Raw genomic sequence first — 14,669 nt, forward strand, 5'->3', positions numbered from 1 at the left:
CCTGTTCCCAGGGTTCTCTACTGATGGAAAGGAACCATCACAAACACCTAAACCTACACCCTTGCGCGACCGATTGTAAAGCAGAGAACTGCCCACCAAGCTTCCCGACCCGTAGACCTGCACCCCACATCGCCTCGAATCTAGAGAAAGGTTAAGGCGAGGGAGAGGAGCTTCCCAGCCCAGGTAGTGTAGAGGAGAAGGCCACCGGCCTAGGATCCCTGGTGGTTGATGGAGGTGAGGAAGAAGACTTGTTCAGTGACTTCCTTTATGACTGGGGAGGAAGCCCTTCGCCCCAGCACCTGAGAGGGTGGGAGGAAGAGCAAGGCTCCCTGTAAGCCATGTGAGGAGGAAGCCCATGAGTAGAGCCTATTCCACACCTGGCACTAGGTTCATGACTGAGTAAGAGGTAGTGCCCCCACCCCAACCTTGCGCACAACGTTGTCTACTGCTCTTGCATCTGGTAGGGGACTGTAGGAGGGAAAACAACCATATCTACCCTCTGCTCTGGCCCATCGTGCGCGCGTGCGTGCGTGTGTGTGTGTGTGTGTGTGTGTGTGTGTGTGTGTGTGTAAGTAAAAGTCCTCGGACAGGAGAATGCTGTACAAGCAAGTGTGATCTGGGTGGTAAGGAAGAGTTGTGCCTTAATTGAGGTGGGATTTATTCATGATGTCATGCCATTTGTGGTTTTAAGGAGAGGGGGCATTCTGTTGGTGGAGTCATTTGAGTTGTGATCTGAAAGAGAAAAGGTTGAAGTTGTGATTTGGAGAATAGACATCTACAAAGGCCCTGTCACTGCCGCAGCTTCTCTTTTACAAAGTTACGGGCGAGCTCTTAGTTTCCGTTTTCATTACTTTAAGTAAGCTGTGGGCTGGGGTGAGATGGGTGGGAAAGACCAGCATCATGCTGCTGCCCTGACCTCCCGAGAACAAGAGATGGGGAAGCCAGAGCTTTGGAGAGCAGAAGTGATCTGCAAGTGCCTGGGTACCACATCTGTTCTGCTTCCCTTTTAGGGGACTCCCATGCTAAGAATGGCTCTAGTGGTCAAATGCAAATAAGTATTTTGTAAGCAGTGGAAACGATGTGGGGTTTGAGTGTCAGGCTCTCTGGATAAAGCTTTTTAAGGTCCTGTCTTTCCTGCTTACTCATCCCCGCTTCCCGTGGTTTTAGGAATTATTGAAGAGGCTAGATAATTCCTGAAACCTCACACGTGTCGTCTTGTTTCGGAAGGATTGCAGATAGCTGCCATAGAGTGCACTGTGGCAGGTGGGTGAGAGCACTGCCCTGGCTGCAGCTGGTCCGAGAGGTGTGGCCTAGAGTGGAGACTGAAGGGTTGGCTGTACTCAGATGTGGGAGGGAAGGCTGCAGGAAGTGCTAGAGGGTTATTTGTGAGCCTCAGGGAAGGTGAGCCCTGGATCTTGGTACAGAACTTATCCTTGAGTGGCTGAAATCGAAGTCAGCAGAGTGAGGTCATCTGCTCAGAGTAGCACCATGAATGTAGGACTGGGCAGTGTTTATATGGTGTCTGTAAGGCTGGCCATTTCAATGAGGACACAGCTCAACTGTATCAGAAGTAGTGATCTCAGTATTTATGAATTTGAGGCAGGAGGGTTGCCACCCATATTATGGACTACAGAACAATACTGTGGGTCATACAAGTAAAATGTAAACAAAAGTAGTTGCTACTTGAGAGCTCTGGAGTTCTGAAAGATGTTCCTCACACTTCCAAACCCAGACGTCTGGCCTTGGCCTCTGTTTCACTCGTGCCATATGAAGACACAGGCCAAAAGCACATTAGTTCTGTCCTTTAAGCTCGGGTGTGGTTGTTTGCATGAAATGGCCCTCATAAGCATCATATATTTGGATACTTGGTCCCTAGTTGGTGATTGGAGGAAGTATGGGGTGGGCATTTTATTTGAGGTTGGAGTTGCTACTCTAGTCAGCAGTCTGCCCTGCTGAAATGGACTCAAATTATGAGCCCAAAATAAACCCACTCTTCTTCAAGTTGCCTTGGTCATGGTGTTTCTCACAGCAATAGGAAAGTAAAGGACACACTGGGCCATACTATATAAGGTGTGCATACCACTTAAGGTGGGGACTGTGTATTTCCACATTTAGTGGCTTGAGCTTCTTGATGTGCATTGGGCTCCTTAGACTTACCACTCACAACCCCTTTTTATCTGAGAACTTATGTGACTGATACATAAAGTAGATATCTAAACAAATATTAACATATCAACTGAGTCAGATTTATTTTAAAACATTTCTTTCACCATTTATTAAAGATGAAATCCAATTTGTGTAGTAATGAGATGCATTTTTATATAACTTGATAAAAATCCAAAGACCTAGTAACTCCATCTTTGAAAGCTGAAGTGTGATGGCTGGTAGGGAAATTTTCTAAGTCTTGGCTCTTTGAAATTAAGCCATTATGAAAATGTTCTCTGTGCAGTGCCAACAGTGCAGCTCATAGTATAGTGGCCTCAAATGAAGGCAGGGTGTGCCAGGCAGCATTCGTTGGCGTTATGAAGTGTGTCAGTGTGTGACATGTAAAGTGTAGGTGGTACTTGTACAGAGTTAGGACTGCCAGGAACGTCTTAGGTCCATTGCACATTTGATTCTGAATTAAGTTTTGGTCCTTATGCACTCAGAAGCCTGTCATTGTTGCCAAGTTTTACACACATACAGTTGGAGAAGCTTTGGTTGTAGTGTGCATGGCTGACTGTCAGAGCCCAGCTGCTCTGCTGAGGGAACAGATAGGATGCTGTGTGTCTTAGAGTCAGTGCTCGCCAAGGATGCTAGATCAATGATTTACACTTGTAACAGACCCGCTGAATGGCTCCTGTCAGGGTCACTGAGTGGGTGCAGTGTACACACTTCATTGTAGGTAAGAGTAGGTGTTCTTACACAGCATAAGTGCTATTGTCTCTGGTGTCTCTAGTGTCTCCACACATCATGCCGGGAAGAGACCCTTCTGGATGCCAGGACCATAATGAAACTTGCCACTTTGCGTGTGGTCAGCGACTAGCTCTATAGTGGTTTTGTTTTCTGTTTATGGGGTTCTGTTTTGTTATATTTTTGAGACAGAGTCTCAGTGTAGCTCAGGCCATCCTCTAATTCTTCACAAGTTGTAGATGACTTTGAACTCCTGATACACCCAAGTCCTGTCCATCTTCCACTGTCCTTGGTTTATTAATTTATGACCTAGGGTTTTTCTGTGTAGTCCATGCTGTCTTCAAACTCACTAAGTAGCCCAGGTGCTTCTAACCTGTAATAACCTGACTGCTGCTTTGAGAAGTGTGTGCTACCATGCTGGGCCTCCAGTGCTGTTTGGTTTGGTTTGGTTCTGTTCTTGCTCTGTAACCAAGCTGGCCTGGAATTCCATGCATAGCTCACGCTGGCATCAAACTCATTGTGATCCTCCTGCTTCTGCTTCTGGAATGATGGAAGTTTGGGTGTGTGTAACCCACCCATTTGTCTCTTTTTAAAGTCCTTGTTTTGGTTGTTTGGGATATTTGTATTATGACCTATACATCAGATGTGGGGGTGATAGTTTTAGGTATAGTGGTGCCTTTGTGACGTCATAGAAAAGTGGTATTTTTAGGAGATCCTCAAAGAGTATGTATATGTGTTGGTGTGTGTGTATACTCCTGTGAGTAAACTCCCTCTTGTTTACACATTTGTTTTGTTTTTGAGACAAGGTCTACTATGTAGCTCTGGCTGGAACTAGCTATGTAGATCAGTTTGACCTGGCACTCACAGAGATTTACCTGCCTCTGCCTCTGCTTTTTTTAAACGTTTTGTGTGTGTGTGTGTGTCTGTCCATGGCTATGGTGTGCATGTTGAGGTTAGAACAACCTGCAAAAGTGAGTTCTATCATTCAGAGTAGGGTGTAGTCCTCTACTGATAAACAGCTGACCATAATGCAGTCTGTTCACTCATCTGTAAAAACACCATTCACCAACAGCAGAAAGTTAGGTTCCTGTGGGTGCTGAGAGCACCACAAGATATGAAGGATGCTCACATATCCAGTGAGCTGACACTGGCGTGACACCGGCGGCAGGGCAGTGGTGGCTTTACAACTCAATATATAAGAGATAGTGGCCATACCGGTTCAGTTTGTGGTGTGTAAATGATATTTTTAGTAAGTAGCTGGGATCTTTATAGAGGCATTTGCTCTCTGCTGCCTCAAAACTGTTCCATGAGAGAGATTTCAAGACCTCCCTTGTTCTTGTCTGCTGCTTTGCAGAAGCCAAAGGTGGATGGTGCTATGCCTATGCTTTCTGCACGGGGTCAGTTCTTGCTGGCCTTTCCCTCTAAGAGCAGTGAGTGTGCTGTTTTTAAGGTGCTTCTGCTTTTCTGGCTGGTGCTGCCTCTTGTTCCTGGATTTAGCCTTAGAGTGGCTTTCTCATGTTGGAGGTGGGCCTGACTGGGGCCAGTGTGCAGTAATTGCCGGTCAGTTCACACTGGGTGTAGAAGTTGTAAAGTTATTCTCAAAGGTGGTTTGTTTTATGGTAGAATTCATCTGCCCTTTACTTTTCACAGTGCTCACAAATTGCCAAAGGTCATTGTCATTCTTGATTGGTGATTATCCAAAGAAATTAAGCTGAGTGTTAGGTGCTTGTCTATGGTTCCAGTACTTGGAAGGCAGGGGCAGGGGGGTTCAGAGTTTGAAGCCAGCCTCTGCTACATAGGAAGTTGGAGCCCAGCCTGGGTTACTCGAGATCGTAAACCAAAAAGCATTGAAAACAAAATTAAAAATAGCTGAAAGGGGAAGAAGCTACTGAGCAGACAATGCTGCCTCTGTGGTTCGGTTTCACTTGGGGTCTGACTCGTGATGGCAGGCACTCTGCTTCAGCAGAGATTCTGAGTGCTAGGATTATGCTGAATGAAGTATTGGTCAGGACTTCAGGATGTGTTTGTCCCAGTAGAGAGAGATTGTGCTCCTGGGTATATGATAGCTGTTTAAACCCACACTCCCTTCTGTCCTGCTGGCCTCTCTTCTCCCTTTGACTTTGGTGCTTTGTGGAGCGTTGGCCGGGGCATGTGGTAATGTCATGGGACTGGTACATGGGGAAGTTGTGAATTTTTTGCCAAGGGCAGAGAGAGGCATGTGACAGCCCAGTTAGCTGTCCTGTGGCTACTGAAGCACTCTGAGTAGGCTTCTGTTTATGAAGCAGCTGTGGCTGGTGACTCTTGGACAGTGAAGTCAGTTGACCAAGTTCTCAAAGGACATAAGGACTTTAAAGGTCCGTATGTCAGGTCAGTTGGATGAGTATTCCTTTACTGTTTTGGAGGATGAGTTGTTTCTATGAATATGGGAAGATGTGTGTGGTCCTACTCTGTATAATGGGAAGAGCCTGGGACATTTCAGTATCTATAATGTTTCCTGTAACTTGCTGGACATTGTGGTGCATGTCTGTAGTTCTAGCTGCTCTAGAGGTTGAAGCAGGGATCATACAAGCCCAGGAGTTTGAGACCAGCCTAGGCAACTGATCCCATGTCCAAACAGGCATGCTTTTGTTTTTGTTTCTTGGGTAAAGTGGCCTCTTTTCTCTCAAGGTTGTCAAAACGGTGACATGTATATGTGTATATGGTGTTTATACATACAGTGTATGAAGTGTATAAATAAAGAATAAAGTATAAGTGTGTGTACTTTGAGTTTTATTTTCCTCTATTTCTTGCTCATGTTTTTTTCTTTCTTTTGGTCTGCCTCCACTGATCATGGACATTGATATCCATCCACCATTGGGTAACATTTAAAGACATTGTGTTCCAGCTGTAAGAGACTAAATATAAACTGTTCTGTAGTGATGTCCACCTTTAGAGTGGGGCCTTTATTCAAAACTGACATGTAGGACAAAATGTTTATGGTGTGTTGGTCAGTTTGGGGCCTGGAAATGGCGCTTAGTGGTAAAGGACTTGTCTAACATTGCAAGGACCTATGTTCAATCCCAAACCCCGAGAAAAGAACAAACCAACAACTTGGATTTTTCAATTTGATGTGATTGTAACCATCTAACTGAATTCAAACACAGGACTTGCCAGTGCAGTCATTTGAAGTTTAATAATTGTCAGGGGATACTCAGTTTTAACTCAGTTTGCACCCTCACCTTAATCTTAAATATTCTATGGGGAACCATGAGTGCCAAGCAGAAGCCTTAATACTTGGTAGCTTTGTTACTGTTTAAAGCTTGCTACTAGGCAGAGGAGCTTGCTCTGTAGACCAGAAGACAGGTACTGTGGAGCCAGTTTTTAACCCTTTCCATCCACTAAGGATGTGTGTGCTCAGGGTCAGTCTTTGACTGTGGATTTGCTCAAGACAATTTGTGAAATGAAACTGTCCAGAATTATGCTAAGTTGGACTGGGGCATTCTCATAGTGGTCACAGTGGATGTAAATAGTACAGATGGAAGAATCGAGGTTAAGCTTGCCTGTGCCCAGGTACCAGACACTGCAGAAGGCTTGCATGGGGGCTGAATCAACTTGGGACTGAAGCATTTCTTCATTGTGTTGATGAGATCCTCTGTGCAGCTCAGCCAGGCTCCAGCTCATGATTCCCCTGCTTTTGTTTCTTTAATGCTGGGATTATAGGTGTGTAACACTGGATAACCTTTCTAATCTAAAGCTAGCTCATGCTTCTCTTACTGAGTTTACAGCTTAGTTGTAGGCTTATCAAAGACTCTGGTGTTTGTGCACCATGCAGAAGTGGTGCCTTGCCTTGGAGCAAGCCTTACTATGCATGGACCAGAGCCTGCTTGGCAGGCTCTCGTAGTACTTGTGTTAAGTACAGTGAGGCCTGGAGCTCGTATAGAATGTATGTTCCTGATAGTCCAAGATGATGATTCTGCAGGGCTGGACTGGGCCAGGCTGTTTCAAGGATCATTCCTGGTAGCTGCATGGTAGGTGGTCAGCTTACTTTGAGCTCTAGGACTTGCTGGCATTTGGAGAAGCATCCAGCTTCTGGAGGGATGGATTGAGTGAGATGGTTTTTGTCAGGAGACTGGGTCAATCTGTAAACAGCATTTTGACTGTGTCCTACAGTCAGCTGAGAGCAGGAACTTGAGATCCTGTGTATCTGCTCTCAATTTGTAAGATGATCAGGTGCTAGGTAGGTGTGGTGACAGGACTTACAGCTACTGTGGGTGGTTGGGCGGTCATTTCATATGAAAAGGCTACAGCTTGTCATGTTTAAAGAGTAAACTGAAAGTGAAGAAGATAGAAGATCACATTTTCTTACGAATTTCTCTTCTCTCTTAATCTAGGTCAAAGATCGAGGTCCAGAAGCCACTCGGAGATTTTTCAATTGGTTTTACTGGAGCATTAATTTGGGAGCAATCCTGTCATTAGGAGGTATTGCCTATATTCAGCAGAATGTGAGCTTTCTCACAGGCTACCTGATTCCTACGGTCTGTGTGGCTATTGCTTTCCTGGTCTTCCTCTGTGGCCAGAGTGTCTTCATCACCAAACCTCCTGATGGCAGTGCCTTCACTGACATGTTCAGGATTCTGACCTACAGCTGCTGCTCCCAGAGAGGAGGGCAGCGGAGAAGTGGGTGAGTGACACAACTCCTTGCTCCCTGCAGAGAAAGTCCCAGCTGAGGGCTGAGCTGTGTGGTTTTGTCTGGTCTTCAAGCAGGCTCCATTTAGGAAGTATGTAATGTAAACCCCTCTATTAGGATAGCAGAGCCCTGCGTTCAATACTCTGCCCAACTCCTTCACTGCCAACATGGGTAAGGGTGCCTTGCTGCTGGGTAGCAGATTTTGAAGGTAGGGATCTGCAGAAGATAGGGAGACATTATGTGCTTTAGACACAGAAGTATGTTAATGACAACTTAGGCTGTTATGTATGTTGTAGGTACTTGTCTCAAAAGGAAGCCATTGTCCAGGGCCATGCCATCTACTTTGTAATAGAGGGGCACATAAACATAGCTTGAGATGCACTTGGGAACCCATTTACCTTTACTTGAATGGGGCTCGCATAGCCTCAGTGCTAGAGGTCCCAAGCCTGAAACATTCAGAAATAGCAATATTCTGAGATCTGCCCCCTTCTTCTGCTGATGGTGATCCATGGTCCTGCCCAGTGTATGTTAATGAAGTCCAGAAATCATCCTACAAAGGACTTCAATGCTTCTATGTTTTTTGCAGGCTTTTATGTATAGTAAACCGTGGTTGTAGCCACCAGAGCAGTCAAGGCACAGAAAACCAAAGTCCAGGGACCTTGGTAGTCAGCTCCCTCCCTGTAATTTGCTGAACCTAAGGATTCCCAGTAGTTACTGAGAGAGGTAGATTCCTTGTCCTTAGGGCTTCCTGTGGGGTGGCCCTGTTTGCAAAAGTATTCTGCAGGGCAGTGTGCACACCTCCTTGTGTGTTTGTACCTATCATTCATGTACTGGAAGCCTCTCTGTGGCAGATCTGAAGCTACACAGTGTGACTCCTGTGGCTCTACTGATGGTGCGTGAGTCCCTTGGGTAGAATCTGACTGTCCCAGCTTCCTTCATGACCTGCTGGGAAGGCTGTGTGCTCTGGCAGCTTTCAGTGTCTAGAGGGGGCTAACACTTGAGGAACTTGCAGAGCTGGACACCACCCAGTTCCCACAGACCCGGATTTTTGCCAGGGTCTTACTTTGTCAGACAGACCTTAACTGTTTCTAATCTAGATTGATTGCTGTGGGGACAGGACAGCCTTTAGCAGATATCCCTGATGAGAGCCTTTTAGCCAGGGGCCAGCATTGTTCAAGACCTGTGGGGTTTCGGTGCACACATGGCACAGAAATAGTGAGACTGGACACCCTGGCTGCCTCTGAGTATCAGCTTGGGAAGTCTCTGGGACAAAACTAAATAACAAGAGTTGGAAAGGCAGCTAAGTTGTATGAACTTGCTGTGGTCCCTGGCTATTCAGAGACTAATATTAGAGTGTCTGACTTCGATGTTTGCCTAGGGGAGCTGGACTACTCTCAGGATTATTGTGAGGCCTCAACAGTGAAGTGTGCAAGGCCCTCAGCAGCCTAATACCTAATGAGGCCTGTCACTGTTTTCCATGGGTCTGACTCTTGACCTAGTCTCTGTGGGTCAACTCTGGATGTGTTTGGAGGGAGATGTGCTGATTTTAGATGGGACCTGTGAGTTCACATCATCATGTCCTCATACTATAATAGAGCAGGTTCAGGTTTGGGTTTTTGTTTGTTTGTTTGTTTGTTTTGTTTTTTGTTTTTATTTCCCCCCCTCGATGCCTTCAAAGGAGTCCGTGACAAGTATACCTAGCCTTTCAGAGTCTTAACACACAGACATGTGGACACATACATACAGGGAAACTGAATCACAGTCTTCATGGGAGGAGCAGTGGGCACTTGTCTGTGACTGTGGGGCACCTTATGTTACAACATAGAGTACTAGCCATGCAGGTGGACTAGGAAATTTTTTTTTTTCTGAGACAGGGTCTCACATAGCGCAGGCTGGCTCTGCACTTACTTCATATCTATAAATGATTGTCAAGCATCAACCTCCCTAGCACTGGAGTTACATATATGACACTTTACCTGGTGATAGGGAGGCGTTAAAGCAGTGGTTCTCAAACTTCCTCAGGCTGCCGCACAGTTTCTCATGTTGTGTTGACCCTCAACCATAACATTTGCATTGCTACTTTATAGCTATAATTTTGCTACTGTTAGGAATTTTAGTATGAACTCTGGTATGTTAGTCCTGTGAAAGTTATTGTTGAGAACTACTGCTTTAGACACATCCTGGTTCATCAGCTTTAAGTAACTTAATGGTACACAACACTGAGGGCTGTGGCACCATGGGGATTTGGTTCTTGGCATCAACTGTTTAAGAGACATATTAGTTCAGAGACATACCATGTGCTCATCACTGGCAGTGCCTGTATCAGATACATGGGGACCTTAGGCAAATAGGAATTTGAAGGAGTTAGAGATGTTCTCGAATGAAGAGAAATAAGTATAGGAACCTGTGACTCAGCGCCCCCTCACCTGGTCCCTGTGGCACTGCACGGGCAACAGGTATTTTCCTCATCAGAATTTGGCTGAGATACTGAGTAAGTTGGGGTTTTAGTTTTTTAATCTTCTCCAATTTGGAATACACAGACTAAGAGCATCTGCTTAATAGAATAAAAATAAGAGCACCTGCTGATTTTCCAAAAGACCTGGGTTTGGTTCCCACCACCCATAGTCTTCCACAACTCTGGTTCCTGGGGATCCATTGTCCTCTTCTGGATTCTGAGGGCACTAGGCACATCTATAGTTTACTTGACATATATGCAGGCAAGCTGGATGTGTTGGCACATTTTCTTAATTACAGCAAAGACTGGCAGATCTCTTGAGTTTGAGGCCAGCTTGGTCTGTATTGTAGCAAGTTCCAGGACAGCCAGGGGTCCATAGTGAGGCTCTGTCTCAAAAAACAACATACATATATGCCAACCACACATACAAAATAGGAAAAAAAACCTAGATAATTTAAAATGTGACATTTAGGGAAATCAGGCCTAAGATTATAAACTTGTATGCAGACAACTGCTATTCTAAAGACTGGAGTTGGGAGGCTTTCAGTGGGGTTGACTGTCTTATGTTGGTTTTGGTTATGCAGGGGACAGTGCAGGTTCCTATAGTTTTTGTTGGTATTGTGAAGCTAGGGAAGACTGTGTCACTGGCTGCCTGGGGGCTCTCACTCATTTTTTAGACATCAGATGGAAAGGCAGGGGTGGGGTGTTCATTATCTTCTGGACTGTGTCCCAGAGTTGTGAATGAGGTATGGTTATCCAGGCATGGCATGCACCTGTAAGCCAAGATGGCCTCACTCCAGTCCTGACCCCAACTCTGAGGCATTGGGCTCTTGACACAGCTCTTATCTGTGTCCTAACTTGCTCCTTGAAATGGGTCAGTAAGAACCTTGTAGGACTTTCAGGCTTGTGATAAAGATGAATGAGTTACCTTTACCATCACCCTCGTGTAGTGCCCATCATGGGTCTTTACTCTAGATTGCTCTTCATCCCAGATGCAGATGTTGTTTTTGTAGCCATTAGAGGACCCTCTAGTCCCTTGAGTGTCTACCTGTTCAGTAAACAGTATAGTCATAAGGAAAATTGGGATTGTTCAGATTTGCTGTCAGCTGGATAGAAGTCCAGGTAACATTGCTGCTCTGTGGAACTGCATGAGATTGAGATGCCCTCCTTGTGGGTACAGTGGACACAGTTATCCTTTCCAAGGGCCCATGGTCAGTCACAGGAGCTGTGTGTGCTGTGTAGGAGCAGTGCAGAGAGCCGCTTTCCCACCCCAGACTTGATTTGTTACCAGAGCGTTGTCACTGGGGGTGGAAGTAAACTAATTCCTTCATTTTGTTTCCCAAAGTGAAGGCCTTGGAGTCTTTCAGCAATCTTCTAAACACAGTCTGTTTGATTCATGTAAGATGTCGCGTGGAGGGCCGTTCACAGAGGACAAAGTGGAAGACGTGAAAGCCCTGGTCAAGATTGTGCCCGTGTTCTTGGCTCTGATTCCTTACTGGACAGTGTATTTCCAAGTGAGTGCTGACCCAGCCTTGTGGCTGATGTCGAAGTGCAGGGCTCAGGGTTGTCTATCAGTTGCCATAGTTTCTAGTCATGGACTCCGGTTGGCTGCTTTGTGTTGGAAAACCTTTCCCGAGAAGCAGCTGAGAATGGGTGTACTTCTAGTTTTTCTGGACTCTCCAGCTTCTCATTTGGTTGCCTGGAAGCTCTTCTCAAAGTGACTGTATGGTGACTCAAGTTTCCATGTCGAATTCCGAATTGCAGCCATCATCTGATTCTACGAGGAGTTGCCACACCTCAGCTAGAGGAGGGAGAGAGGGTGTGTACACAGACTTGGGAAGGCCCTGCTGGCTTACCTGCACTATCTGCTTTCTTTATCCAGATGCAGACCACATATGTTTTACAGAGTCTTCATTTGAAGATTCCAGAAATCTCAAGTATCACCACCACCCATCACACGGTAAGAGACCTGGAGGTGGCAGGAGTTGGTTCTGCAGCTGCAGCAGGTAGCTGCGACACTGTCACTAGAACTAGTTCCTACTTAGTTACAGCCTGCTGAGATTGGGTTGACCAGTGCCATTAAACACTAGTACTGTCAGATTTAGCCTCCTCCAGCTCAGAGCACACTTGACACCCAGCGTCTCTAGTTGAAGCATCTTGGAGGTCATGCATGGGTGGTATGGGGAACTGCTGTACTGTAGCTAATGCCATGCTCTGTGCAGCTGCCTGCAGCTTGGCTCACCATGTTTGATGCGGTGCTCATCCTCCTGCTCATCCCACTGAAGGACAAGCTCGTGGACCCAGTGCTGAGGAGACACGGCCTGCTCCCATCCTCCCTGAAGAGGATTGCCGTGGGGATGTTCTTTGTCACCTGCTCTGCCTTTGCTGCAGGTGAGGCACCATTTCTCTTGGCCTCTCTCCTCCCTGTCTCAGTATAGCTTCTGCATGCACCTGCTGTATGGGAGGAACAGGACTGTCTTATGACACTGTCCCATGCTGGACTGTGGTGTGGGACCTGAAGAACTAGCTTAGCTCTTCAGCAGTTGAGACTTTTGTAGGGAGTGTCTCAGGAGCCCGAACAATCCCACAAACCCTTTTTCTCATGCTGGGACAGTGGTAGTTTCACCAACTGTGAAAGTCAGATGCCTGCACAGCATCTCCTCTCATTCCCACTCCACACCGGGTGCTGGCTACAGGCGAGGGCAGTGCAAGGCAAGTCTACTTAGCCCTAGGATGAAGATTTGTCCCTGAAAAGAATATGACACTTGTAAGATACTCTTCATCAGAAGCCACCAACTACCTAGTATCTTCAGCATAATACACTAGCTTCTGCTGCATGCATCAGACTTGATGGCAGCGTCTTCACCCACTGAACTGTCTGGCCCAGAACTTTGCTTTGATTTCCACTTGATCTGAAAGACATTTGGGGCTTCTTAACATTTCACTTTGGTACTGAGGTTTGTGCTTGTGGTTTTGTTATTGATGGTTTGTTTTGTGGAGTTGAGGGAGATCATTAGTCCTCTGTTGGGGACTTGGGGGTTTCTTGTTACCATGGTGTGGTGGTGCCAGCTTGTTACTGAGGGTTCCAGTGTGCTGTTGCCCCAGGTCTCCCTTTCATATTTCTGCTATGTTGTCCTTTTCCTGGGCCTCAGCATTCTGTGCTTTATTTAGGTTCTGCCCTCAGCCTTGTTTTATTTTCTTGAACTGAGGCAAGTTTTGGAACTTTGTCTAGAGAATTGGGTCCATTTATTTCAAGGATTGCACATTGAGTAATTCGGCATTTTCTTTTCATGTATGTGCCTGTGGTGGTGTCTGTAAGGACTTTGGTTGCTTACAGGAGCATGGGTAACTTCACAGTGGCTATGCCATTAAGAATCTCATTCTCCCCCAGTGTCCATTAGTTACGCAGATTCTCACACATCCTCTCAGTTTTAAAAAGATGGGGCTGCTCATAGGTTATGAGCACCCACCCACTGGCTGCTCTTGCTGAGGTCCTAGGTTCAATTCCCAGCAACCATCATCTATAATGAGATCTGATGACCTCTTCTGATGTTCCGGTGTACATGCCGATAGAACACTAATGCATAAAATAAGTCAATCTTAAGATGAACAGAATGAATGGCCTAGACACTTGAGGGAAAAACTAATGATAGTGAATATAAAATACTCTGGTGAAAAAGAGGCGGATGACATGACTGGGACCTGCCTAGGAAGCTGTCATGGTCACCTTCCTTTCTTGCTTGCACCTTTCAGGATTGTTGATCAATTCCTGTAACACATTGCAGACTTAATGTCAGTATTAAGTGCTACACTAACTTGATTCTTAATTCCAGGAATCCTAGAGAGTAAACGACTGGACCTGGTAAAGGAGAAGACTATAAACCAGACCATTGGTGGTGTGGTATACCATGCTGCTGACCTGCCCATTTGGTGGCAGATCCCACAGTATGTGCTCATTGGCATCAGTGAGATATTTGCAAGTATAGCAGGTAAGACTGTGAATGCTGGTGGCATCGGGGCTTATTTGTATTATACCCTACACTGTGCCAAGCAGGGCCATGGTGCTTTGGTTGAGGAAGGGTGGGAGAGTTCTCTCTTAGAGCATTACTTAGTAAATATAATCCTTAGTCCTCAGGCTTAGGCTGCCCTTTCTTGTGCAAAACCAGTGTTCCTTAAGATATTTTCATAGGTAAATCATGACCTGTCCTGTGTGCCCCATAGGAATGAGGGGTAAATCACTGGATGGCTTCTGCTAGACCTCTTTGTCCCTAAACTTTGCAGAGCACAGCTGTGCTGCTGGTTCAGGCTTACATATATGAAGGAGCAAATCTGACTTACAGAGCTTGTTCTCAAGGGCCTCTCTCATTAGTGATACCCTGCAGGGACAAGGCTTGGGGCAGGTTGGCTCTTGCAGCAGTGGAAAGAGAGGAGCAGGTGCCTCTCAAGATGATGTAGAGCATGCTGCTGCTCTATCTCATACCACATGCATACAGGTACCCCTGGAGGATAGAAAAGGCGTCAGTTCCCTTAGAACTGGAGTTACACACAGTTGTGAACCTCCGTGAGGGTTCTAAGAATAGAACCCTGATCCTTTGCAAGAGCATCTTGTACTCTTAAACACTGAGCCATGTCTCCAGCCTCCTAACTCAGAGATTT

The 14,669-nt window shown here is 46.0% G+C and overlaps 1 protein-coding gene across 2 annotated transcripts in view; it reads left to right on the top strand.

Annotated features, from left to right (window-relative positions):
- SLC15A4 (solute carrier family 15 member 4) overlaps positions 1-14,669 on the top strand; it is a gene marked incomplete at its 5' end in the record, with an annotated part of 29,808 nt that overhangs the window by 690 nt on the left and 14,449 nt on the right. For both annotated transcript variants that reach the window (XM_080940466.1, XM_080940465.1), the window contains 5 exons: positions 7,263-7,552; positions 11,359-11,527; positions 11,896-11,973; positions 12,236-12,404; positions 13,847-14,002. In XM_080940466.1, coding sequence (XP_080796592.1) covers positions 7,263-7,552; positions 11,359-11,527; positions 11,896-11,973; positions 12,236-12,404; positions 13,847-14,002 — 862 coding nt within the window. The remainder of the gene's footprint in view (positions 1-7,262; positions 7,553-11,358; positions 11,528-11,895; positions 11,974-12,235; positions 12,405-13,846; positions 14,003-14,669) is intronic.

The sequence above is a fragment of the Micromys minutus genome, assembly GCF_963924665.1.
Source record: "Micromys minutus genome assembly, chromosome: 29".
NCBI lineage: Eukaryota > Metazoa > Chordata > Mammalia > Rodentia > Muridae > Micromys > Micromys minutus.